The 26,605-nt window shown below is 32.2% G+C and overlaps 4 protein-coding genes across 4 annotated transcripts in view; 1 reads left to right on the top strand and 3 right to left on the bottom strand.

The window, feature by feature from the left end:
• Nucleotides 1-4,974: 4,974 nt before the first annotated feature.
• On the bottom strand, nucleotides 4,975-7,164 carry LOC125869966 (probable aquaporin NIP7-1). Its single transcript, XM_049550349.1, has 5 exons — nucleotides 6,826-7,164; nucleotides 6,151-6,375; nucleotides 5,626-5,823; nucleotides 5,481-5,542; nucleotides 4,975-5,357 (listed from the first exon to the last, which is right to left on the bottom strand). Exons 1-5 carry the CDS (start codon nucleotides 7,000-7,002, stop codon nucleotides 5,156-5,158), a joined length of 864 nt encoding a protein of 287 aa, XP_049406306.1. The 5' UTR covers nucleotides 7,003-7,164; the 3' UTR covers nucleotides 4,975-5,155.
• Nucleotides 7,165-8,019: 855 nt separating this feature from the next.
• On the bottom strand, nucleotides 8,020-9,735 carry LOC125869792 (probable aspartic proteinase GIP2). Its single transcript, XM_049550229.1, has 2 exons — nucleotides 9,198-9,735; nucleotides 8,020-8,786 (listed from the first exon to the last, which is right to left on the bottom strand). The coding sequence occupies exons 1-2, from the start codon at nucleotides 9,733-9,735 to the stop codon at nucleotides 8,020-8,022; spliced, it is 1,305 nt and encodes a 434-aa protein (XP_049406186.1).
• A 10,072-nt stretch (nucleotides 9,736-19,807) lies between these two features.
• LOC125869827 (probable aspartic proteinase GIP2) lies at nucleotides 19,808-21,995 on the bottom strand. The gene is made up of 2 exons (XM_049550254.1): nucleotides 21,455-21,995; nucleotides 19,808-20,651 (listed from the first exon to the last, which is right to left on the bottom strand). Exons 1-2 carry the CDS (start codon nucleotides 21,993-21,995, stop codon nucleotides 19,888-19,890), a joined length of 1,305 nt encoding a protein of 434 aa, XP_049406211.1. The 3' UTR covers nucleotides 19,808-19,887.
• A 3,085-nt stretch (nucleotides 21,996-25,080) lies between these two features.
• Nucleotides 25,081-26,605, top strand: part of LOC125869835 (uncharacterized) — a 525,520-nt gene continuing 523,995 nt past the window's right edge. Inside the window, exon 1 of the mRNA XM_049550266.1 lies at nucleotides 25,081-25,085. The gene's annotated coding sequence lies outside the window, so the exon portion shown is untranslated. The remainder of the gene's footprint in view (nucleotides 25,086-26,605) is intronic.

The raw sequence follows: 26,605 nt of genomic DNA on the forward strand, positions 1-26,605 counted from the left end.
AATCTAAATAAATTAAAAGAAAAATAAATTAATTGTTAGTATTTGTTTTTGCCATCACTGTTTTTTATTTTGCACCCAAAAAAAGAAGTAAATATATAACCTGTTGGATTTTCTATTTTGGTGGTTGGGATGTGAACTTGTCCGATTTGATTCGATTAGGAAAAAATTTGGTTAATAGATTAGAAAAATAAAAAAAAATCCGGAGAAGTTACTCATACTTTGTAACCTTTTTTTCTATCCTCTTTAAAAAAGAATAGATCGAACACGTTTTTTCTTTCAATTATCAGATTATTTTTACAATAACTTTAACAATATCAAACACACAATAACAGGATGTCTAGTTTGTGAGATATTTGACTTTTTTAATTTCCTAGTAAAGTTAATTTGACTTAAAGCAATTCTGCAACAAAGAAATTTGACTTCTATTTCTATGAGCAGGTACCCAATTTTTATTACGATTATTTTTAACAATTTAGAAAATTCTTGGACATGTAATGTCTAAATCTTTAGTAGCTTTCAACAACAACAAAAAATGAATACACATGATATTTCTGGATTATAGTCGGACATTTTTATATTTATCTAAAGAAAAGAAAAGGAATTTCCAGAAAGTTCTAAAAAAAAATTCCTTTATGTCATTGTTTTTTGTCCTTTCCCAATGGAGTATATAGCAAAATAGCTGACAATTTGCAAGAGATGTACCACTGATTTTAATGTCATTAATTTCTGATGTGATGGGTAGCTCCTTAAGACTAGGATATCAAGTATATTCTCTTTTTTTCCTCAAGAGTAATTCTTTTAATTATTTATTTTGGGAGGGAAAAATAAATAAAAAGGTAGCCTTCACGGACCCCAAAAAATAATAATGCAACAAATATAATTAATTAGGACACCACGAAAGAAATCATTGGCCATAGTTGAGGTCATCAATATAACAAATTCCATATTGTCCAAAAGTTCCACTTCAATCCTTCATGGAACTCCAACTTTAAGTCAATAATAATAATAATAATTTTTAAAAAAATAAAAAAAATTGTGTGTTTTCATACTACGGATAACTAATGTGTCTTCGAGTGTTTTTTTGGGGATCGGGGAAATAGTTTTTCAAAAATATCTTTTAATTGTTTATATTTAATTGATCAAAATATTTTGAAATTTTTATTTAGAAAAATAATTTCATTAAAAATAAAAAAAAGACTTATTTGATGAAAATTAGAAAAAAAACAAGTTCTATATAAAAATAACATTTCAAGTTTATTGTTGCTTCTACGCCCAGCCACCAAACCCCCACCCCTTTGACTATCCCACCCTCGAACCCCCACTCCCGATTCTCATAATTTCTTGCTAGACTTCATATATATACTTTTGAAATTTTTGCTACTTATCAAAAATTAAAAAATAATTATTTTAAAATTTTTCTTATATATTTTTCAAGAAAATATTTTTGTATACCAAACACTCTTTTATCTTCTTTTTTTAACAGTCTTTGTCTTTTGTCTGTTTTTGGGATTCTTGTTTTGTGTTTATTGATCTTTAACATAAGCCAATTTGCTTAGTGAAAAACTTTATGTTTACGAATCATATTGCTTTGCTCAATTCTGAGCAATTATTACATAAACAAAAGGCCGTGGAAGAAAAACGTATCTCCATTTGTTTCCAATTTATGTGGATGATGAAGTGTGAAGCAATAATATTGTATTAAGTTACGAGTTTAATTAGTGCCCAATATTAAAAGAAAGAATAATAGAAACATTAAATTGTTTTTGATGATTGATTATGATGTTGGTTGAGAACACAGTTTAACATTAATTAATAGTACATCAGTATTATTGGACTATTTAAACCATCATTTCTATAATTGCAATTTGCAAGTTACACTCACTGACTCACTCTAACCCAATGACCCATTGTACCCTCTTAGTTCCATTTTAATTGTTGTTTTAGCACTTTTCACATTTATTACAAAAAAAAATATATAGGATATAATTTAATAATTAACTTACTTCTATTTATTTGATATATGTTTATAAATTTGTAAGAATTGAGCAGTATTAATTTTTTTTATCTTTCTTCTTTAATGTTAAGGTATAGTTGGAAACAATTGTCAATTTTTAACTTATAGTATATTTGATTAAGTTTTTGAGAGATCAAAAGTGTTTATTTAAAAAAAAATTGAGGTGTTTGTCAAGTTTAAAGAGAAATTAAGTATTTTTTGAGTGTAACAAAAGTTGTTTTAATTTTTAGAAGTTTTTTAAAAATAGTCCCCCCCCCCCNCCCCCCCTCCCTCCAAAAAAACACTTTTTTGAGAAGAACTTTGAGAAAAAATCATTTAGAAACACTTTTAAAAAAATTGGTCAAACGCTAATTGTTGTTCAAAAGTATTTTTATAATTTTTCGGCCAAACACAAACTAATGTACTTCTCACTATTACTAGTCACTAGTAATACTCTTGAAAAAATAATTTTAAAAATAAGCTAATTTTAGTCGGGCTAGTAAAAATTGGGTTTAACACTTCATGTAATTGCTAATATTTAAATTTATGAATCAATGTTATAACACGCTACTCTTTTGTGTAGTTTTCATGCAACTATATGAAGAATGACAATGTCTTTTTGTCTTTAATTTCTGGAGCTCTTTTTTGCATTATTTTGGTCTTTCATCCTAACGTCAGCCACTAAAAATATTCTTCCTCAGTCGTTCATAAGAATTAATTATACAAACTAACTAGGATTGTGGTGAAGTAATAAGTACCCCTTCATTCTTAATCAAAGTTTTCGTATTCAAGTCCTCCTAAGTATAGAATCGCCTTTGCTAGAGAGCGTTTTATCCCCAATGTGTGACTTTCCGGCGTGAATTCAAATTTAGTCTGGCTTTAAGGTGGATACCGAACACTGAACGGAAAAAAATAATAATTAACCACAAATTCCATGGAAGAAAAAGTCTTCCCCTTTCCCTATTTGTCTTCATTTTTTTTTCTAAAAGATGATGTGTGATACGTTCAAGTTGTGAATGATAGGCCCAAATTAAAAGGATGAAATAGAAAGAGTAATTAAATTCACGTATATGTATAGGTGGGGCCTTAAATTATAAAACAATTAAAAAAATTATAAATATTGAGTTAAATTTTTTTACCCAATATAATTCAATTATCATTGATGACATAAGATAAAGATTCGACCACTTTTTCTTACGGAAGGACGATTTGCTCAAGAAGTTTTATTTCTACAGAAAATGGCAAAAATATCTTTGAACTATTGAAAAAAAGTTTTAAAATACCTTCAAGAATATAAGTGAGTCAAAATGGTGAATGAATGGGTATTTTTAGACCAAAAAGATAGTATAAAAGTATTTTTAGATCAAAAGATGAATGAAAGATAGTTTTAAATATTTTCTTATAGTTTAAGAGTATTTTTGACCCTTTTCCGTTATTTCTATTTTCAACCCCTTCTATTTGAAGAAAAAAAAAACTGAAATTCTCTTTCATTGCACCTACTTTTGAAGTTTTTTTTTTATTTTTTTTTTGAATTTCACTTATATTTTAAGCTCATTAATAACATTTACAATACTGCTATTTTGTTTTATTGTATTAGTCAAGCAAATAATTCTGCCTATTCAATACTTTAGCTCAAATTTTAAAATTTGACCTATCACAAACATAAATCGTTTTAAATGAATAATATATTAAAAGACTCGAAATATCGAGATGAATTCATATCTTATATTTGAGACTATCTAGATTAGATTTGAATTGGTTGGGATTGAAAAAATAATTTGCCTATTGAGGAAAGATGAACTGCTACAATGCATAATTATTGTAAAGATAGTATATATATATATATATATATAGATGAGCTAGATTGGATATATAGTTATACCTCATAGGTACACAATTATATACTATACAATATCAATGCATTACATAATTATTTATACAATATCATGCGACTATTTTATTAAAAACAAATTTGTCACCTATACAATTACCTAAGAAGGACTTGGGTCTAGGTGCGAGATAAACTCCCTACTCCAAACTTTTAAAAATCAGCCGTTGGAATCTTCATTTCCAATAAGATATACATAAATATACAAATCATATATACAAGATATAAAATATATTACAAATAAATTTCTTTGAATATGTCTATATATATTTAAGTAATATTTGTTAATATTATTTTTAAAGTATTGTATTGTTTGGATTTTTTGAAAATGAAACTGATTTAAAATTATCGTACGGCATGGATCTTGGAAATAAATTGCTAACATTATATTTTAAAATTATTTTATTCAAATAAGATATACAAATATTTCTATTACTCCTAATAGATAAATTGCATAGTTTAATTCAAAGTTTACAAAACTACTACAGTTTTTCTTTAATTTCATAAACGTAAATTAGAAAAAGAAAATTCAATTTTATAAGTCTTCCAATTTTAAATCCACATATTTTGAACCATTTTCTCGAATTTCTCTATGTTAATATTAGGAGAAGTTGGCTCATAATTTTCATAATCGACATCTCCAGAAGTTGGAGTTGATTGTGCCGATGAATCTCTATTCGGTAATTTCATTTTTCAGAAAATGCATAAAAAAATTGGAAAAAAAAAAAAACAAAACAGAATAGTGACCACATAAGGTCTCTCTTTACAACATTCGAAATTTCATAGGACTATTATTAGAATGTATGTTAGTTCTAAAAAGATATATATAGCATATACGATAGTGTGCGAGTATAGCGGATTGAGAACATATTTCTTGAATTAAGCTAAATTTATTGTTCTTGGGTCAAACGATATATTTATAAATAATATATATAGTGAAAATTTTGATACAAAGAGTGAAAATAAAGTGACTAATTTGCACATACTTTATCCAACACTCAAGCTATTATAATTCTCAATTTTCCAATAGTGGCAAATTCTTAAGGTCACCAACGTATTATGTTATTCAAGAACATATAATGTATACCACATCAATGCTCTAAATAGAATGTATATATATACATATACTTTAGTAAATTAATTTCTACCAACACAAGGAAAAGAAAAATTGCAAGAATGGAACCTACATTTATTGAGTAGAAAACTTCCACAAATAATACCATTAAAAATATAAGTTAAGTTTATACTAAACTAAAATTATTAGTTAGAGTGGACTATATATGTTGATGAGTTGTTGTTGGAGTAGAATTAGGTTTGCAAGACCAGCCTTGAAGGCGTAAAAATCGATAAAACACAACTCCTGCAACAGCTCCTATAATTGGGGCTATAACATATATCCATAAGTTATTAAACTTCCATGCAACAATTGCTGGTCCTAACGATCGTGCTGGGTTCATTGATCCTCCTGAAACAGGGCTGCATTTCACAATCGAACAAAAATAAATAAATCGTACTATCTTAATTATATGTACGAGTTTTAGGTATAACGTATGTTGTAACAAAGTCATATAATCGTATAGACATGCAATGGTAAATTACCCTGAAATTAGGACAGCCAATCCAATGGCCACGCCAACAAGAAATCCAGATAATGGTCCTGTCTATAATTAAAGATAAAATATTTAATTAATACGTAATATAAGTAACGAAAAATAAAAAAATATTGTTTTAAGTGTTATCTTACAGATTGAGGATCATAATTTGTCAATGATGCACTTAGGAAGAGAACAATGAAGGTTGCCAAAAGCTCCACAAAAAATGCTGAAGTGCAACTATGTAGAGGTTTTGTTGTCACAAATTCTGCTTTTAATCCATACACCAATTTTCCTGTATATGTAGCCACTACTGAACCTCCCACTTGTGCCACTACATAAAGTGGAACCTAAACAAAACAATTCTAATAATTTTAGAAAATGAGAACCTAAATTCAAAATTAAGATACCTTGATTTTACTATAATAATTTAACTTTTTGACTATTCTTTTCCTTCATTTACCACGATGTCAGACATACAATCATTTAATATATAATTATCTGATATTCAAAATTCATCCTATCGCTCAATTAATTCATCATATCATCGCGTAAAATCCATATAAGGAAAACATTTCCTACTATTGATTTTGTTCATTCCCGGGCTCGAATTTGAGACCATAGGGAGACAATGAAAATGACCATTATAAGAATTTGAAAATTTAAGAGTTACAAACCTTGGACCATGGAAAATGTCCAACAGCTGCAAATGCTAAAGTGACAGCAGGATTAATATGAGCCCCAGAGATGGGGCCTATAGAGAAGACTACAACTACTACTGTTAGTGCTGCTGTGGTTGCATATTCCATAAGCCCCACTTGCACTCCCATTATTTCCATGCTTGCCATCATCCCACATATACAAAACATTAGCAAAAATGTCCCTAATGCTTCTGCCAAAACCTGCAACAATATCCAAAATAATTGAGTTTTTCATTTGGTTAATTATATTTGCTATTTTCAAGTATGAGATAGTGAAATAAGCGTGTATTGTCGAAGCTAGGAATTTCTCTGAGCATGTTCAATGTTTAATATACATGTATGGAAGGATGTTCAATTGATCACCATTCACTTTATGTGGCTACATCATTGGCGTGCACCCAGTGTTATAGGTTAGATTTGCATCAATGGCGTAGCCACATCAGAGAAGGGTGGTCAGATCAACATCCTTAGTCCAAATTTATATTGTGAATATAGAGAACTGTACTATATGTATGTATATAGTTAAAAAGAAAGTTACTTTATATACATATAAATGTTAAATACTCTTAGTAAAATTTCTGATATCGCTATTGATCTACATGAATACATTGTTAAATCATGAAGTGACGAGAAATTAATGATCATGCTAACCATACGAAGGAAGATTGGATCAATTCCTAGTAGTGAGTTGAAAATGTTTCTCTTCTCCAACATCTCTACATTGCTTGATGTGGTCTCTTGATCATACGTAGATTGTTCACTTGTTGATGCATCAACTTGAAATTCGACGGATAAACCATTTTCATAAGAAGGCAATTTCATGATCATTTAACTAATAATCTCTTCCTTTGTGTGTTGTGGACATGAAAAGGAAGTTTAATTCATAAGTTGCATAATGAATCGTTTATAAAGTAATCAAATAATGCACAAAACCAAAAGGTAAAGATGATGCAAAATAGATAATTTATCGTTAATTCATTTGTTATATATTGTAAGTTTCTTTGTATAGTTTTATAATCTTTAAGTATAAGAAGGTAAGTTCAACTGAAAATAAACACACATTTCTTGTGTCACTCCCAAAGTATGGAAAAGGTTGTTCATGCATTTTAGCGTGTCCATTATTTCATTTAAATATGCCTTTGACTTGTTATTATCATGAGATTACACGTTTAAACTCTTAAGATTTCCCTACTCGATTATGTATCACAAGGGAACAATATATGAATATAAAAACAATTAACTAAGTATCAAATCGAACAAAATGAACACATTATATATATCAAGTTATATTGTTTGTCACTACTCTTGTCTCCGCTCGTATATTTTCCCTTCTCCTATCTTAAAAAATGCCAAACCTAAGCACACCTCATGTCATTTGCCCAAGTTATGATCGATACATTTTAATTGTTATTTATCACGGAGAGATCTCCACATAAAGCTTGAAGGAGCATAAGAATTAATTAAGTTGCTACAATTGGGAACTCTTCAAAACAATATTCATATAAAATTAGTTAATCAATAGATCAGAGTAACAGTTGAAAGAAAAAATTGGTCAGACAATTATAACAAATTAGTAAATTTTTTAATTAGTTACAAAGACATCAAAACAAGCGAGGAGATTGTATTATACATAGATTTTACAAAAGAAGTTAGTATTACGAAGTCAAACCTCATGGTGCGATACTATTTTTGAAATATTTATCCAAGAAATTAATAATGACACTTTCTCTAGACAATAAATAAATAAATCCAATTGAGATGGGTGTTAATAGGATTTAAGTGTTATTGATTCCAACAAGCATAGAAAGAAAAATAAAACGAGAACTTCAAAATGATAATAAAAGTTCATGATGTTTTCTCGTACTTAGAACATGATGTTTGTTGAAGTTTGAGTGAAGAGCTAAAACCTATCTTCTTTTGTGGAAGGTCAAATATCAAGAGGTTCTCTTCCAATTGATATCCTCCTATCTCAATTGATGGTGCCCTTGTTTGATCTTGTCCCACAAATGCTAAACACATAACATCCTTATTAACTTGTACCACTGAATTTGTTCCATAAATCCTCCAAAATGCACTCTTCTTGTGAAAAACAATATCGATCACAGGAACATCTGGTCCAACGTTTGTGTTTCTAATGTTTTTTGAACTAAAGCAAAGTCCAAATTGTTTCGTAGGAGGCTCTACAATTGTCACATTCTTAGGAAGCGCGTTGATGAAAGCAGTTTTAACAGCATCGTAAATGGTAGTGTGTAAGATTGTGAAAGGTGTCGTTGTGCTGATTCTTGTTCCACCAAGTCCTTGCTTAATAGATAACAATGTTTTATTTAATGGCACATTTTTTCCCGCGATTTGAATGGATGAAACTTTGACATGGTACTCTGAAAACTTTGAAGTGGTAAAGGTATTTTTGACTAGTGGGGTGTAGACAAGATTCTTGGAGATATCAATCATAGGATTGTAAACATAGTATGGAGTAGAACCAATGAAAATAACTCCACTAGATATTGTAGATGAGCTTAAGCAAATACCAAACTTATTGGTGAATTTTGAGTCTAATGAAGCAAGTTGATTAGGAATGGATATTGTACTATTGTGTCCAAAACCTGCAATTCCTGTGATTGAGACATAATATAATAAAAAAGTGCTCTCATTCAAAATGTTAGACTTTTTTAGATGAGGATCAAAGTAGGCAATAGGTTACAAACTCAATTTATGTGGCACAATTGAAATTTTGAGAGTCAACTAAATTTTTCTTTGATTAAAATTTATTTATATATGTCTTCTAGATATCTTAAGTTGTTACTTATAGTAATTTATAGTACTTTTTACATAGTTTTGATCAAATCTATAAATTTTATTTAATAAAACTTAAAACTTCTATATTTGAATTCACGGTCAAAGTTTAAAAGTTTGAATCTCGAAATTCCAACCATGCCACATAAATTAAGACAAAAAGAGTACTATTATAATGAATAAGTAAAAAATATATTTTCTTTAGATGAGACAGTCACACAGTACAATACCTGTAACTCCTTTGGCAAGATGTGTCATTATAAAAGACTCAATGCAAGTGAAAATAAACCTTGGCTGAGATACAAGGACGACTGGCTTTGAACCAATAGCCAACACATCCTCAGCAAGTTCTACATCTGTATAAGTATCAATAATGGGATTTCCATCAAGAGTATGGCAAGTATTGTTGTTGCATCCGGGCCGCGGTTTAGATAGGCAGAAGTTTCCACAGGCATTAGACTCAGCCTTGGCAAAAGAACATTGTTTGGACTTACAAAGAACTGGTTTGTAAGTTGAACTATTGTAACCACTTTCACAGTCCACCAATAAGCTTGCACCGCCGAGGTGGACTGTGAAGTTTACGGGTATTAAAGGAGTTCTTTGCCCTATTACTGTAATGTATTGTAGGGTTGATGAGTCTTTGGTGACCGGAAGGATTAGGGTAATAGGTAGTACGATCGATGAACATAGAGAAATAATATTGAGTAGAAGAAATAAGAGGATGAAAGTGTAGATGTTGGAAGATGAAGAAAATTTGAATGTCAACATGATATGAGAGAGAGAGAGAGAGAGAGAGAGAGAGAGAGAAAATGATGTATAATAAGAATGATATTGAGTTGCCAATTTATAACTAATTAACAATGTGGAAAATGTGACCCAACTTTGATTTGATTTGATTTTTTTTTTTGTTTATAGCGGTTGACTTATAATGGCTCCATATTGACTTTGAATTAAATCTAGTCAGCATGATGCAAATGAAAAATATGGAGTTATCTCATGCACATGGCCAGGTTGACTTATTTGAATTTAGTAGTTAATTCCTAATGCTTTAACGTTTTTCAACTACTTACTGTTTCCTTTTTAATTTATAATTTATAATTTCACAACATTATCAAAATACTTATAATTTAAATTTTCAAATAATGCTATGCACAATTCATTTGTTTGTATCCCTCTATCTCTTTCTACTCTGATTATATTTGAATAGGACAAGTGAATGCGAAAAGTCTAGTTTTCTAGATCTACTTTAATAAATATCAACTACTTTGGATCTATATTTGTGCATGTGATGTGATTTGTGAGGGTAGAGAGTTTATTTCTAAAGTATTCGAATCTCTACGAGCTAAATAATTAATTCAAATACTTTGGATGTATGTTTGTGCATGTGACCTGCACTAATGGTTTTTGACATAATAATAGGATAATCCTTTTACTATTCCTTTTCTTTCTTCGTTTGAACGATACTATGATCTCTGGATAGGCAATATCTATCTATTGAGTCAATGTTCATCGATTCTTGACTTATTAAATGGATAATAAAATAATGTCACTTGGCCTCTTGGCTATTATAGTATACTTAATATATACTCTATATGGAAGAAGCTCATTCTCCTGTAGGAATATTATCTATTTTGGTTTTGTATGGTTGTAAGAAATTGTAACATACTTAGCTAGAGCCGTTGGAAATCTAACGAAAAATACAAACACTTATAGTTTGAGACGTGCCAAAAAACATTATGTTAAAGATATTTCACCCGATATAAATGTATTCCACAAAACAAGCTCTTCTAATATAAAATCGGGAATACAAAAACCAACAAAGATTTAATAGATACGAAAACCCAACAATGGAATATAAGAGGAAACATATTTTCTCTTCTTCCTTTTCAAATGACTTCAACATTTATAGATTTAAATCACTTCTCCTCCTAATGGGTTTGTAACACCCCAAATTTCTAAGCTAAGATTTGAACTATTCTTTGCCTTCTATCGGTTGATTCCTAGTTGTTCATGTGTATTAAGATTCATTACCAAGTGTAGGAGGTGTGTCAAAAGTGATTTAGGGTCATTAGAAACCTCTAGCACTAAGCCGAGTTCAAAACTTTTCTTACTCGCAAAGTTTTTCCATGCAATCATATGAGGGTCAAGTTCAAACAACCATATCGAGGTTTAGAGGCTTGATCCATGTCTCCCTCTAAATGTAACTTTTTGTTGGAATAGACAAGCAAAGACAAATGGTAGTTAAGCGAGAGTGATTGCAGTGATGAATAATCTTTTTATTAGACCAAACAAACAGAGGAAAAGAAGGTTCTCGGTTGGCTTTGTATGAAGAATCCTATCTTTCTAGCCCCAAGTGAGCCATAGATTGTGAGTGAGCTTTCGAGCGTCGAAATACCAGTGGATCAATTTGTCTTTTTTCAGTATAATTATTGAAAGGATTAGTCGGAACAGACGCGTTGTTAAAGTCGTACAACATCAACATATTTTCTTTAGTTTGACTAAGTCTTGCAGTAGCTATTTTCTAGCCGTTAGTTGTCACTTTGTTAGTTAATTAGTTCCTGATATTTTCCTAGTTGTAGTTAGTGCAGATTTGTTTTCCTAGAGTTTAGGGCAAGTAGTTTAGTGGGATTATGATTCCACAAATTTCTGTAAGCCTATATTAGGCCACTAAACATATTAAATAAAATAACCTGCAACTCCTTCTCTGAAAAATAGTTTCACTGTTTTCTCTTCTCTTTCTTCTTCTCTGTTATTTGTCTTTTGATTATTGAGCTTCTTGTTGCATTTTGTTCATCATTTGGTATCAGAGCCAGCACAATGAATGACCTTCAAGTAGTTGGCGGAATCAAAAAGCTCAATAATCAGAATTATAATACATGGGAAACATGTATAATGTCCTATATGCAAGGTCAAGATCTCTGGGAAGTTGTCAACGGAAGCGAAGTTGCACAACCGGAGGCAGAGGATGCAAATGGAACGTTACGTAAGTGGAAGATAAAAACAGGCAAAGCAATGTTTGTGCTGAAAACAACAATCGATGAGGATGTGTTGGAGCATGTTCGTGATGCTAAATCACCAAAAGAAGCATGGGGCATACTTGCTGCACTTTTCTCAAAAAAGAACGATGCAAGGCTGCAACTCTTGGAGAACGAGTTGTTATCATCTAATCAACGTGATTTAACGATTGCCCAATACTTCCATAGAGTCAAAAAGATATGCTGTGAAATTTCAGATTTGGATCCTACACGCCAATTGGAAAAACCAGGGTAAAGCGAATTATTATTCATGGTTTGAGACCTGAATTCAGAGGATTTGTTACTGCTGTACAGGGATGGCCAACACAACCATCACTTGTTGAATTTGAAAATCTGCTAGCTGGTCAAGAAGCCATGGCAAAGCAAATGGCAGGACTCTCGGTGAAGAATGAGGAAGAAGCCCTCTACACCAACAAAAGTAGGAACATCAAGCATCAATTTGCTAGTGGGTCTAAGAAGAAAAGTTTTCAGAGAGATGAAAATTTTCGCTCAAAGGGAGTTTTGAAGAATCAAAAGAACGATAAAAGATTCGAAGGGAAGTGTTACAATTGTGGGAAGAAGGGTCATATGGAAAAGGACTGTTGGTTCAAGAAACAGCCCGTGGAAAGTAACGCTACTACCTTAAATTCAAACGAGAATAGTGAAGATGTTTGGGATGCTGAAGCCTTTTTTGCTATTGAAGAGGAGGATTTAGCACTTACAACGACAATATCTAAATCAATTGATCATGAGAATGACTGGATCGTTGATTCAGGTTGTGCAAATCATATGACAGGTGATAAGCAAAAGTTGCAGAACCCGTCAGTGTACAAGGGTAGTCGGGTTGTGGTGACAGCCAATGATTCAAGATTACCGATAGCTCATATTAGTAAGACGTCAGTTTCTCTTCAGCATGGGACCAACCAGATGTCACTTCAAAATGTCTATCATGTTCCCGGTATGAAGAAAAACTTGCTTTCGGTGTCACAATTAAAAACATGTGGAAACTACGTTCTATTTGGTCCTGATGATGTGAGGATATATCAGGATCTCAAGAACCTAGAAAATCCAATTATGAAAGGGAGGAGATTAAAATCAGTGTATGTGATGTCTGCAGAGTCTGCATACGTAAAGAAGACAAAAAATAATGAGACTGTAGATTTGTGGCACATGAGATTGGCTCACGTGAGTTATTCCAAGCTAACTGTGATGATGAAGCAGTCAATGATCAAGGGTCTTCCCCAGCTTGAAGTAAAAGCAGATGTTGTTTGTGCAGGATGCCAGTATGGTAAAGCTCACCAGTTGCCGTTTGAAGAATCCAAATTTAAAGCCGATGAACCACTACAATTAGTTCATTCGGATGTGTTTGGACCGGTAAAGCAATCATCAATTGGTGGAATGAAGTACATGTTGACCTTTATTGATGATTTCTCTCGGTATGTTTGGGTTTTCTTTATGAAAGAAAAATCAGATTCTTTTTCTAAGTTTAAAGAGTTTAGGGAAAATGTTGAGGGAGAAGTCGGCAAGAAAATCTGTTGTTTAAGAACAGCTAACGAAGGGGAATACAACTCAGTTGAGTTCTCTCAATACCTAAGGGAATGTGGAATTCACCATCAATATATTTGTGCCTACACGCCGCAGCAAAATGGCATTGCAGAGAGAAAGAATAGGCATTTAACAGAAATATGTCGCACTATGTTACATGCCAAGAATGTCCCAGGAATATTTTGGGCAGAAGCAATGAGGACTACATCATATGTCATCAACAGACTTTCTCAACAAAGGTTAGGTTTTCTTTCACCTTTTGAGAAGTTGTGGAATATGAAAGCTAATGTCAGTTATTTGCGAGTATTTGGATGTGTATGCTATGTTTTTATACCTGATCAATTACGTAGTAAATTGGACAAGAAAGCTGTTAAATGCATTTTTATAGGCTATGATAATCAAAGAAAAGGGTGGAAATGTAGTGACCCTACAACTGGAAGGTGTTATACATCACGACATGTTGTATTTGATGAAACCTCTTCATGGTGGTCTGCGGAAAAGGAGATATTACCGGACCAAACTGATCTGAGAAATAAGTTGGAAATTACTTATATTCGATCAAGTGAAGATGCCAATGTTGAACAAGGTGAAACTCATAATTTTGGGCAATCAATTGTTCACCAGCCAACATGTGAAGGCAGTGAAACAAATGAAGGAGAAGTACCAGTTGTTCCACAATCCGAGACGAGAAGGTCAGAACGGATTCAGAGACAAAACCCCAAATATGCCAATGTAGCAACAATAGAGGATGAATCTGGAAAAGAACCTGAAAGCTTTGAAGAAGCATCTCAAAACTTAGCATGGAATAGAGCAATGGAGGAGGAGATGGCCGCACTAGAACAAAATCAAACCTGGAAACTTGTGCCGAAGCCAAAAGATGTGAAACCTATATCATGTAGATGGGTTTATAAAATAAAACGTCGCACAGATGGGTTGGTGGAGAGGCATAAAGCTCATTTGGTAGCTCGAGGATTTACTCAAGAATATGATTTGGATTATGATGAAACTTTCAGTCCAGTGGCGAAGTTTACAACTGTGCGAGTCTTACTTGCACTTGCTGCTAGCAAATATTGGAATTTGTGGCAGATGGATGTTAAAAATGCATTTTTACATGGGGAGCTGGATCGGGAGATTTACATGGCTCAACCAATGGGTTTCCAAAGTCAAGAGCACCCTGGATATGTTTGTAAGCTGCGGAAGGCGCTCTATGGATTAAAGCAATCGCCAAGGGCCTGGTACGGTAAAATTGCTGAATTTTTAACTCAAAGTGGTTATTTAATTACATTTGCAGATTCAAGTTTGTTTGTCAAAGTCGATGGAGGGAAGCTAGCTATAGTGCTAGTATATGTTGATGATTTGATTGTAACTGGGGATAATGAAGAAGAAATCATCCAAACGAAGGAAAATTTATCTGTCCGATTTCATATGAAAGAACTTGGACAGCTTAATCATTTTCTTGGTTTGGAGGTTGATCGTACTCGAGGAGGAGTTTTTCTTCATCAGCGAAAGTATTCCATAGACTTGTTGAAGAAATTTGGAATGTTGGAGTGCAAGCCAATTGCAACTCCAATTGAACCAAATGTCAAAATGTGTGCACACGAAGGAAAAGATTTAGAAGATGTGACAAAGTATCGGCAATTGGTAGGTAGTCTGATTTATTTAACTCAGACTCGACCCGATATTTCTTTTGGAGTTGGTGTGATGAGTCGCTACATGCACAATCCAAAGAAGCACCATATGGAGGCTGCTCGACAAATGCTAAGATATGTGAAAGGTACAATTGGTTATGGTCTTCTGTATAAAAGAAGTGAAGAATGCAAGTTGGTTGGTTACTGCGACTCTGACTATGCAAGAGATCATGATACTCGTCGTTCAACTACTGGATTTGTGTTTAAGCTTGGAGCTGGAGCAGTTTCTTGGTGCAGCAAAAGGCAGCTAACGGTGTCGCTATCAACAACAGAAGCTGAGTATCGGGTAGCAGCAATTGCTGCTCAAGAAATTACATGGCTTATGCTGCTGCTGAAAGATTTAAAACAACCAGTTGGCTATGCAGTTTCCTTGTTCTGTGACAATCAGTCAACAATCAGTTTAGCTGAAAATCCCGTCTTTCATGCAAGCACAAAGCATGTGGAAATACATTATCACTTCATCGGAGAAAAAGTGTTATAAGGAGAGATCAACTTGAAGCATATTAAAACAGAACAACAAATTGCAGACTTGTTCCCAAAAGGCTTATGTGCCAATAAGTTCGAAAGTTTTCGTTAGGAGCTAGGTATTGCTAAGACTAGAGTTGATGTCGAGAAGAAGTGTTAAAGTCGTACAACATCAGCATATTTTCTTTAGTTTGACTAAGTCTTGCAGTAGCTATTTTCTAGCTGTTAGTTGTCACTTTGTTAGTTAATTAGTTCCTGATATTTTCCTAGTTGTAGTTAGTGCAGATTTGTTTTCCTAGAGTTTAGGACAAGTAGTTTAGTGGGATTATGATTCCACAAATTTCTGTAAGCCTATATTAGGCCACTAAACGTATTAAATAAAATAACCTGCAACTCCTTCTCTGAAAAATAGTTTCACTGTTTTCTCTTCTCTGTTATTTGTCTTTTGATTATTGAGCTTCTTGTTGCATTTTGTTCATCACGCGTATGATCGGGATCGATCCTAACCCCCACACTTAAAACTTCCAAATTTTAGTGCTGATTTAAAAAAAAAAAAAATCTCCCTGAAGCAGTGTTTAATTTGTAGTCATAGTTTTCAAGGAATCATTTGGACTATGACCATATGTAGTTCAAATTCTAGTCCATTAAACTGTTGATCACAGTACCATGTGATAGACATACAGTTGTTATGAATTCCAACGAGCACAGTAAACACAAAAAGAAATGAAAACTTCGAAGATAAAAAAAAGAATTCATATATATCTGCCTTGGTAAGAAGGTTCAACATGTTAACTTTTAAATGCGTGATCGTACTTGGAACATGATGTTTGCTGGAGCTTGAGTGAGGAGCTGAAACCTATCTTCTTATGTGGAAGATCAAATACCAACAAGTTCTCTTCCAATTGATATCCTCCAATCACAATCGATGGTTTCCATGTTTGGTCTACTCCAACAAATGCTAAACACATAACATCCTCACTAACTTGTACCACCGAATTTGCCCCATAAATTCTCCAAAATGAACTCTTCTTGTGGAAAACAAAATTGATCACAGGAACATCTGGTCCAACGTTTGTGCTCCTAATGTTTTTTGAACTAAAGCAAGCTCCAAATCGCTTCATAGGAGGATCTACCATTGTCACATTCTTAGGAAGCGCGTTGATGAAAGCAGTTTTAACAACTTCATAAATGCTAGTGTACAAGATTGTGAAAGGTATTGTTGTGCTGATTCTCGTCCCACCATGTCCTTGATCATTAATAAATAACAATGTTTTATTAAGTGGCACATCTTTTCCCGCAATTCGAATGGATGAAACATTGTACTATTGGGGTATAGACAAGATTCTTGGAGATATCAATCATAGGATTGTAAACATAATACGGACTAGAACCGATGAAAATAACTCCACTAGATCTTGTAGATGAGATCAAGCAAATACCAAACTTCCTGGTAAATTTTGAGTCTAATGAAGCAAATTGATTAGGAATGGATATTGTACTATTGTGTCCAAAACCTGCAATTCCTGTTGTGGAGACATAACATGGTCAAAGTATATATCAAGGTGTACGTATGGTCAATATATAATTGAATAATTAAAAGATATGCAATACCTGTGTAACACCCTGACTTTCCGAAACGTCTAAACTTACTCGAATCTCCATGGAAAGACAAGGAGGGTGGGTAATAAATTAAGAATGATGTGGTATGTCCTATTTTAAGTGTTCAAGTGTTGCATCTCAAGTTTTGAAGTTAGGTAAGTGGCAAAATAAAAGTTGGCGAAAGTTATTATAAGTTCCTTCTTAAAGATTTCTCTGAAATTTGGGTCAAATGTCTTGGAGGTTTTCTCCCAATCTATAAAGAGTTATGGGGCCCACAAAATATCGAATCGAAGGTCTACGAGTATAGTTTCCAACGCATCAAACCATTTGTTCATATGACTTCAAAATAGAGAGATATTCGCGTTTTCGTAGGACTGCGCAAGCAAGCACGTGAGGTGAGGCCCTAGGTCAGTGGAAAGTTGCATATATCTTCTTCGAATTTTTTCTTCATTTTTATGCTAATAACCAGAGAAATTAGAGAAACCCATTTCTAGGATCAAGTGAAGTATAAATTTTCTCGACTTAAGTCCTTGACGAAAGTTGTTCTACGAGTTGGGCTCATCATCATGGTATAATTTGTTTTATCGATTTCGTAGCATATCACACTTTAGTGTTGTGACAACAAGGGTTTGAATATATTTGAAGGTTTTGAGGCGTATTACGAACCTAAGATCGAGGTAAGACCCTTCTTTCATCGACTCTAGCTTTTATAAGCAGCAAATAGCAATTTGCGACGAAAATACATATCTTTTATCGTATTGTCATGGTATCTTTTATTTTGTGTGTTGATTATGGTCCTACCCTGTTGTAGTATCGAGGGAGTTATGAGTAAAAGTTGTTAGCCACGTGAATTTAGCGAAAAAGGTATGTTAAGGTTATTCCCTACTTACGACATGTTCCTTAATATACTTAATATACTTGTAGTGTTATTGTTGATTATTGGCTGCTCGAGCTGATCTAATCCTCCCTTGTTGGGATTCTTATTCATTTAGTAGTGTCCCTAGGTTGGACATGACTTAGAGGCTATTTGTACAGGTTGCTTATAACTAGATTGCTCGCTTTTAACGATTTGATTGTTATTGTTGCCCTTGAGGCTATTGCTGTTAGCTACAGGAATGTGATTTATGCCTAGAAGGGTTATGTTCTGCCTACGGGGCCATATGGATAACTAAAAGGGCTATATGTTGCCTACAGGGCTATATTGACGCCTAAGAAGGCTATGGGCTTCCTACATGGCTATGTTGTTGCCTAAGAGGGCTATGAGTTGTCTATAAGCTATGTTGATACCTAAGAGAACTATGTGCTGCTATGGGGCTATATTAATGCCTAAGAGGGCTATGTGATTGCCTACAGGGCTAGGGGACTATCGATAGGGGTATATACACTGATTGGCACCTTCCGGGATTATGGGGGCCTGAGTAGGTGGTCTTGTGTGCTGTTTGTACCTGCCAAGCTTATGGGGGCTCTGTTAGGTTGTTGTTTTATTATTTTTGATAAATTTAGATTTATGAGCAGGTCAGTTCACTTATCTTATCTTTGATTTATTTATCGGATTATTCCAGTATATTAAGATACTTGATCATAGCCTATTGCCTTTCATACTCTGTACATTAATTTGTACTGATGCCCCATTGCCTGGGGGCGCTGCATTCATGCATGCAGGTCCTGACAGACGACTGAGTAGACCTCCTCAGTAGCAGGATTGACTTCTTTTTCGTTGGCTAGCCCCTTTCCTCCGGAGCTGCCAGTGTTTGGAGGTTTGTTAGATTTTGTTGTACATACTTTTATGGGTAGGCTGGGGCCCTGTCCCGCCAATCGTTAATACTTTTAGAGGCTTTCAGACTAGTGTGTGGGGTTTATAACTACGTTATGGCCATGCTGGCCTAGTTTGTTGGTTTGTTGAAGCTTGTTGGTTGTGTGATGCGTTGTCTTGTTATATACATGCTTTCAGTTTTGGTATAGAGATCATGGTGGCCTTAACGGCCCAATCAGGACTTCTGTGCTAGTTGACAATTTCTTTATATAAACTCTTGGGAGTAGCTGTTTCTTTTGTAGATCTGTTGACAGGGGCCTTGCCAGCCGAGGGCTTAGTTTTAAGCCGAGATATACTTGTTTGTTTTCTTAATTGCATGTAACTGCCATGCGCTGGTAGCAAATGGTTCAGCAGGGTCGGCTCGAGCCTGAGTTTTGGCATTAGGAGTCAGTTGCGCCCCTTGAGTTTGGGACGTGACAACCTGTGACTCCTTTGGCGAGACGTTTCATTATATAAGACTCAACAGATCACAGAGTAACAGTTGAAAGAAAAAAATTGTCAAACAATTATAACAATTAGCAAAAAAAAAATCTAAAAATTAGTAACAAAGAAATCAAAACAAGGGAGGATTTTATATTATATACATTACAAATTAAGAAGAGAAGTTAGTATTACGAAGTCAAACCTGGTGCAATCTTTATCTAAGAAATTAATAATGACACTTTCTCTAGACAATAAATAAACAAATCCAACTGGGAATAATTGAGATAGGTGTATATAGGATTTAAGTGTTATTAATTCCAACAAGCATAGAAAGGAAAAAAAAACATGAAAACTTCAAAACGAAAATAAAAGTTCATGATGTTTTTTCGTACTTAGAACATGATGTTTGTTGAAGTTTGAGTGAAGAGCTAAAACCTATCTTCTTTTGTGGAAGGTCAAATATCAAGAGGTTCTCTTCCAATTGATATCCTCCTATCTCAATTGATGGTGCCCTTGTTTGATCTTGTCCCACAAATGCTAAACACATAACATCCTTATTAACTTGTACCACTGAATTTGTTCCATAAATCCTCCAAAATGCACTCTTCTTGTGAAAAACAATATCGATCAGAGGAACATCTGGTCCAACATTTGTGTTTCTAATGTTTTTTGAACTAAAGCAAAGTCCAAATTGTTTCGTAGGAGGCTCAATTGTCACATTCTTAGGAAGCGCGTTGATGAAAGCAGTTTTAACAGCATCGTAAATGGTAGTGTGTAAGATTGTGAAAGGTGTCGTTGTGCTGATTCTTGTTCCACCACGTCCTTGCTTAATAGCTAACAATGTTTTATTTAATGGCACATTTTTTCCCGCGATTCGAATGGATGAAACTTTGACATGGTACTCTGAAAACTTTGAAGTGGTAAAGATATTTTTGACTAGTGGGGTGTAGACAAGATTCTTGGAGATATCAATCATAGGCTTGTAAACATAATATGGAGTAGAACCAATGAAAATAACTCCACTAGATATTGTAGATGAGCTCAAGCAAATACCAAATTTACTGGTGAATCTGGAGTCTAATGAAGCAAGTTGATTAGGAATGGATATTGTACTATTGTGTCCAAAACCTGCAATTCCTGTGATTGAGACATAATATGTTGAGAATACAGTTAAAAATATAAGTGTGTTCTCTCTAACAATTTAAGTTTTTAGATAAGATGGTCACATACTTCAACATGCTACATAAAAATCTTGATCAGATCGAATCTCACTGCCACTCATTTATATATATATATATATATATATATATATATATATATACAAATCCACGTGCTTGAATCAGGCCCCTCATGAGGGAGTGATGCGTGCGACCCATACATGTAAAAGAACTAGTATGACTGATGCATAATATACTACTTGTTCCGATTTATATGGCACAATTGAAATTTTGAGAGCCAACCAAATTTTCTTTGTTTTCTTTGATCATGAATTCTGACATAAAAGTTTTATGGCATCAAAGAGTACCCAGCTAGACCTCAAGTGATATGTCGCCAAATCCAGTAGGAACGCAGAGTGAGACAAACATGTACGGATAGAATATGGATAGATGGAGTACTAGCTAAAGTAGATGAATATATATATATATATATATAAAGAAGGGACAAGGAAGGTCTTGTCTGTTGTGTTTTTCATGGAGTATTCGTCACAAAATTGGTAGAACTGGATGAAACACTTGGTGATATATCAATATAACCGTTTGTTTGACCAAAAAAAAAAATCATATGGTCAAAATTTAGAAGTTTGAATCTAGATTTTACAGTTGTGCCAAATAAATTAAGACAAAAGAGTACTATAATAATTGAATAATTAAAAAGTATATTCTCTCTAACAATAAAAAAAATTTTAGACAAGACAATCACACGTACAGTTCAATACCTACCTGTAACTCCTTTGGCGAGATGTGTCATAATAAAAGACCTAATGCAAGTGAAAATAAACTTTGGCTGAGAGACAAGGACGACTGGCTTTGAACCAATAGCCAACACATCTTCAGCAAGTTCTGCACCTGTATAAGTATCAATAATGGGATTTCCATCAAGAGTATGGCAAGTATTGTTGTTGCATCCGGGCCGCGGTTTAGATAGGCAGACGCTTCCACAGGCATTATACTCAGCCTTGGCAAAAGAACATTGTTTGGACTCACAAAGAACTGGTTTGTAAGTTGAACTATTGTAACCACTTTCACAGTCCACCAATAAGCTTGCACTGCCGAGGTGGACTGTGAAGTTTACGGGTATTAAAGGAGTTCTTTGCCCTATTACAGTAATGTATTGTAGGGTTGAAGAGTCTTTGGTGACTGGAAGGATTAGGGTAGTAGGTAGTACGATCGATGAACATAGAGAAATAATATTGAGTAGAAGAGATAAGAGGATGAAAGTACTGTAGATGTTGGAAGATGAAGAAAATTTTGATGTCAACATGATAGGAGAAAGAGAGCAAATGATGTATAATAAGAATGATATAGAGTTGCCAATTTATAACAAAAAGTTTAAGTTAAATTATTTTCAAATTAAGAAAGGCATCTTTCATACTTTTTTATATAGAATCACAATTGAGGGAGTATAATATAAGGAAAATATGACTCAATTTTGTTTGAATTTTTTTGTTTATACCGTTTGACATTGAGTGTGAAACACTATAATGGCTCCATGTTTTTTTTTGTTAACATAATTAACTATGTGGAAAATGTGACCCAACTTTGATTTGATTTGATTTTTTTTTTTTTGGTTTATAGCGGTTGACTTATAATGGCTCCATATTGACTTTGAATTAAATCTAGTCAGCATGATGCAAATGAAAAATATGGAGATATCTCATGCACATGGCCAAGTTGACTTATTTGAATAGTGAGAACACTTGTATATGCTTCTCATCTCGATTTTCAAACGTCAAATTAACATCTGGATAATCATATCATTCATGTTCTTTTAAAGTTCAGAAAAAATAGGTGTGGAGTCATGATTTAAATTAAAATTAATAGGCTTAATATTTATGTTACTACTATTATTTTTATTTCACTTTGGTTGAATATATAGACTACTTTTAAAATTTGGGTTCAGAATTTTGACATTTTAATCATTTGACACTCCTAATTCGTTGTTTAGTAGTTAATTCCTAATGCTTTAACGTTTTTCAACTACTTACTATTTCCTTTTTAATTTATAATTTCACAACAATTATCAAAATATTACAAGTGACTTATAATTTAAATTTGCAATTAATGCTATGCACAATTCTTTTGTTTGTATCCCTCTATCTCTTTCTACTTTGATTATATTTAAATAGGACAAGTCAATGCGAAAAGTTTAATTTTCTAGATCTACTTTAATAAATAACAACTACTTTGGATCTATATTTGTGCATGTGATGTGATTTGTGAGGGTGAGTTTATCTCTAAGATATTTGAATCTCTACGAGCTGAATAATTCAAATACTTTGGATGTATGTTTGTGCATGTGACCTGCACTAATGGTTTTTGACATAATAATAGGATAATCCTTTCACCATTAATTCCTTTTCTTTCTTCGTTTCAACGATACACTACACCAAAAGAGATTTTTAGTGGCAATTGATTTTCCTTTTAGCGGCAATATTTATTGTCACAAATACATTTACCGACATTTAATTAAATGCTATTGGATCCAATGTCGCTAAAGTCTTTAGTGACATTTATGTCGAGTGCCGGTAAAGACCCTTATTATTGCCGCTAAAAGTAATTACTTTTAGCGGCCTTTAATATTGCCATTAAAAGTAATTACTTTTAGCGGCCTTTACTATTGCCATTAAAGCCACCTTAGAAACAAGCATATTTGTGGCTTTTGCTATTGCCGGCAAAGATAATAATTGTAACTCAATTACTGTAACGACTTAAAATTAATCATAAATTCACCTTAATTCACACTAGTATACGTATCCGCGCATTGCGTGGATTGTATCATAATCTTGATAAATTGTATAAATAACTAATTGAAATGCTTCTCCGAATAAATAACTACCTCACATTATCTCTATATAAAAACACTACAATATATAAACTTAGTTCATTTACTAAATTTTTTAACAATAATTATAATTATAAAATTATTTACTTTATTTATTTACAAATTAATAAAAATCACAAATATCCTCACATAATCCATAATATCCTTTTGTGTGCATTTGTTTAAAATCCTTTTATATGCATTTGTTTACTATTAATTTGAATCTTTTAATTTAGTGTATTACCTATTAATAGGAGGATATTAAATCATATTAACTTAAAAAATTTCATCTACTATATTGTTTCTCAATAAATAAATAATAATAGGACTATTGAATTCATATTCCTTCATCCTTTGTATAACAATTTTAACAAAGAGGGAGAACATTTATTGGTAACAATCAATCCAAAACATGATTTATGTGTCTAAATATAAATAATGACATTAAAACACTGTCACAATTTAAAATTTTAATCCACTTTCAACCCTAAATATCTAAAATAGAAATGTTTAGCACAAATCAAATGAATATTTTAAAAATATGTTGTTCGTAAATTAATATTTTATGGTTCGGTAAATTCTATAGGATTTGTTTTTATCAATATATCAATAAAATAGAAATGTTTTGCACAAATCAAATGAATATTTTTAAAATATGTTATACGTTATTCGTAAATTAATATTTTATGATTCAGTAAATTCTATAGGAATTGTTTTTATCAATATATCAATTTTTTGCCTATAAATATAATAAGAATACAAATATTATTATCCAAATAAATCCATAACTTAATAAAGCGACAGAACAATCTTGTTGAGTAGTTATCTAGAACTCAAACTCATTAAATTAAACCCACTTTTAAAATTGTATTCAATTATCTTGCAATACCTTCAAATTCAAAATAACTAATTGGTAAAGTGTAAAAACGGTTTATAAATTTAAAAATAATGAAGAATAGTTATAAAGTTGAATATACTAATATGAATTTGAATAGATGGAATTATAAGATTCAATTTATAAGTATAATGGCTAATGCTTCTTCTATTGTTTGATTCCAGACTGTTGTCCTCAAAGTTTATTGATTGTTCAGAAATAAATTTATTTGAAAGTAAATTTTTAATCTCATTATAAAAGTTATTTGTTTGACTAAGCAACATACGATCCGAAAAAGGAAATTAGCGTCCAATATATATGTAAAATCATTTCATGACAATCATAAATTCCAATAAAATAATTTACCATGCATAAAAATTTTCCTAATAAATAACACAAATTGTTGATAGATTATAATCAAATCAAATCATATTAAAGTCTGATTGGTAAGCAAATTGAGCACATATATATTTATTTAAGTGTTGCCTTCATGAATAATGTATAACCAATGAACGAACTTGACTGAAGAATGAACCAAAAAAAAAAACCTCATGTTAAAGTTTTATTGGTAAGCAAATTGAGCACATATATATTTATTTAAGTATTGCCTCCATGAATAATGTATAACCAATAAACGAACATAATTGAAGATTGAACAAAAGAAAAAAACTTGATTGAAGAATTGAAGAATAGGTGCAAAAGAAGTTAGAGAATAAAATAAGAAGTTTGATGGAAAAATTATTTTATATAAAAAATAGTAAATTGAAATCCGGCTTTATCTAAAATAAAGTTAGTTGTTAATTCAAATTTTAAAAGATAAATCATAACTTCCTATTCAAATTCAAAATTCAAAAATTTAATAATATTTAGTTGAATACATTTTTTCCCTATTTAGTTGGATGCGTTTTTATTTTCTGTCTAGATTTAAGATTATTTAATGCATTTTTGAAACAACTACTTTTGTAACCATAGATTTTTGTATTACTTATTATTATTATTATTATTATTATTATTATTATAGAAAACAGATATTTCTAATTTTTAAAAAAAAGATTATATAGAAAATAATAGATTAAAATTCGGCTTTATCTAAAATAGAGTTAGTTTTTAATTCAAATTTTAAAAGATGAATAGTAACTTCCCATTCAAATCTAAAATTCAAAAATTTAATAATATTTAGTTGAATACAAATTTTCCCTATTTAGTTGGATGCCTTTTTTTTTATTTCTAAAATTAAGATTAATGCATTTTTGAAACTACAACTGTTGTAACCGTAGATTTTTGTATTATTATTTATTATTATTATTATTATTATTATTGTAGAAAACAGTTATTCTAATTTTTTTAAAAAATACGTTTGAAAAGTTTATAGATTGTTTAAACATTTTTAAATTTAAATTGAAAATAACTAACTAATACAAAACTAAATTATTTTAAAAACTAAAATTCACAAATTTTATGGTGATGACATGTGTCACTTTTTTCCTCTCCTATTATATATAGATAGATATTTAACCCTCTTTTATAACATCAAAAATAAAATTCACAAATTTTATGGTAATGACATGTGTCACAAATTTTATGGTGATGACGTGTCACTATTTTTTTTCATAATGCAAAATGTGACAGCTTTCTGGATCAGTGTGTCATTCCAACAGGCTCACTATTTGAATGAGTATGCCACTGTACACATATAGCGGCAGATGGTTAGACAACAAAAAATTGACATGTCAATTACATATCTTACTCACTAAGATCTAGGTGACTAAAATTGGAAATAGAGACACAATAGAAATGCACCAACCATGGTCCCGTCATGTACCTAGTTCAGATATAATATTTCATATCACAACTAAGGAATCAATTGATAAGAAACAGCCTCGTTAGCAAGAGGAATAAACTAAAGTATTTCCTTTTCCAATCCACCAAGCAGTTCATATATATGACGTCCTGGCCAGTCTAAAGTAGTCTGTTACTGTTAAAGAATGACAAAAGTCCACATCGGTGATTAATGAGATGGGTGGACTCCTTATAAGGCTTGAGTAATCTTCCTCCCTTTGAGCTAGCTTTTGGGGTGTGAGTTAGGCCTAAGACCTAATCTAACATGGTATCAAAGCAGGGCCCGTCTCACCCGATGTTTGGGCCTCCAAAAATCAAAAATTGCCCACGCACCAGA

Source organism: Solanum stenotomum, chromosome 1 (assembly GCF_019186545.1).
Source record: "Solanum stenotomum isolate F172 chromosome 1, ASM1918654v1, whole genome shotgun sequence".
In the NCBI taxonomy this organism is placed as follows: domain Eukaryota; kingdom Viridiplantae; phylum Streptophyta; class Magnoliopsida; order Solanales; family Solanaceae; genus Solanum; species Solanum stenotomum.

What these genes read in the sequence shown, in the direction of transcription:
- LOC125869966 (XM_049550349.1), bottom strand. Translation starts at nt 7,002, where the DNA reads ATGATCATGAAATTGCCTTCTTATGAAAATGGTTTATCCGTCGAATTT. An exon ending in CAAATTATGATCCTCAATCT is followed by an intron (nt 5,543 to 5,625) that starts GTAAGATAACAC and finishes CTTTAATTATAG; the next exon opens with ACAGGACCATTATCTGGATT. An exon ending in TTGGCTGTCCTAATTTCAGG is followed by an intron (nt 5,358 to 5,480) that starts GTAATTTACCAT and finishes TGTGAAATGCAG; the next exon opens with CCCTGTTTCAGGAGGATCAA.
- LOC125869792 (XM_049550229.1), bottom strand. Translation starts at nt 9,735, where the DNA reads ATGTTGACATTCAAATTTTCTTCATCTTCCAACATCTACACTTTCATC. An exon ending in TCTTGCCAAAGGAGTTACAG is followed by an intron (nt 8,787 to 9,197) that starts GTATTGTACTGT and finishes TCTCAATCACAG; the next exon opens with GAATTGCAGGTTTTGGACAC.
- LOC125869827 (XM_049550254.1), bottom strand. Translation starts at nt 21,995, where the DNA reads ATGTTGACATCAAAATTTTCTTCATCTTCCAACATCTACAGTACTTTC. An exon ending in TCTCGCCAAAGGAGTTACAG is followed by an intron (nt 20,652 to 21,454) that starts GTAGGTATTGAA and finishes TCTCAATCACAG; the next exon opens with GAATTGCAGGTTTTGGACAC.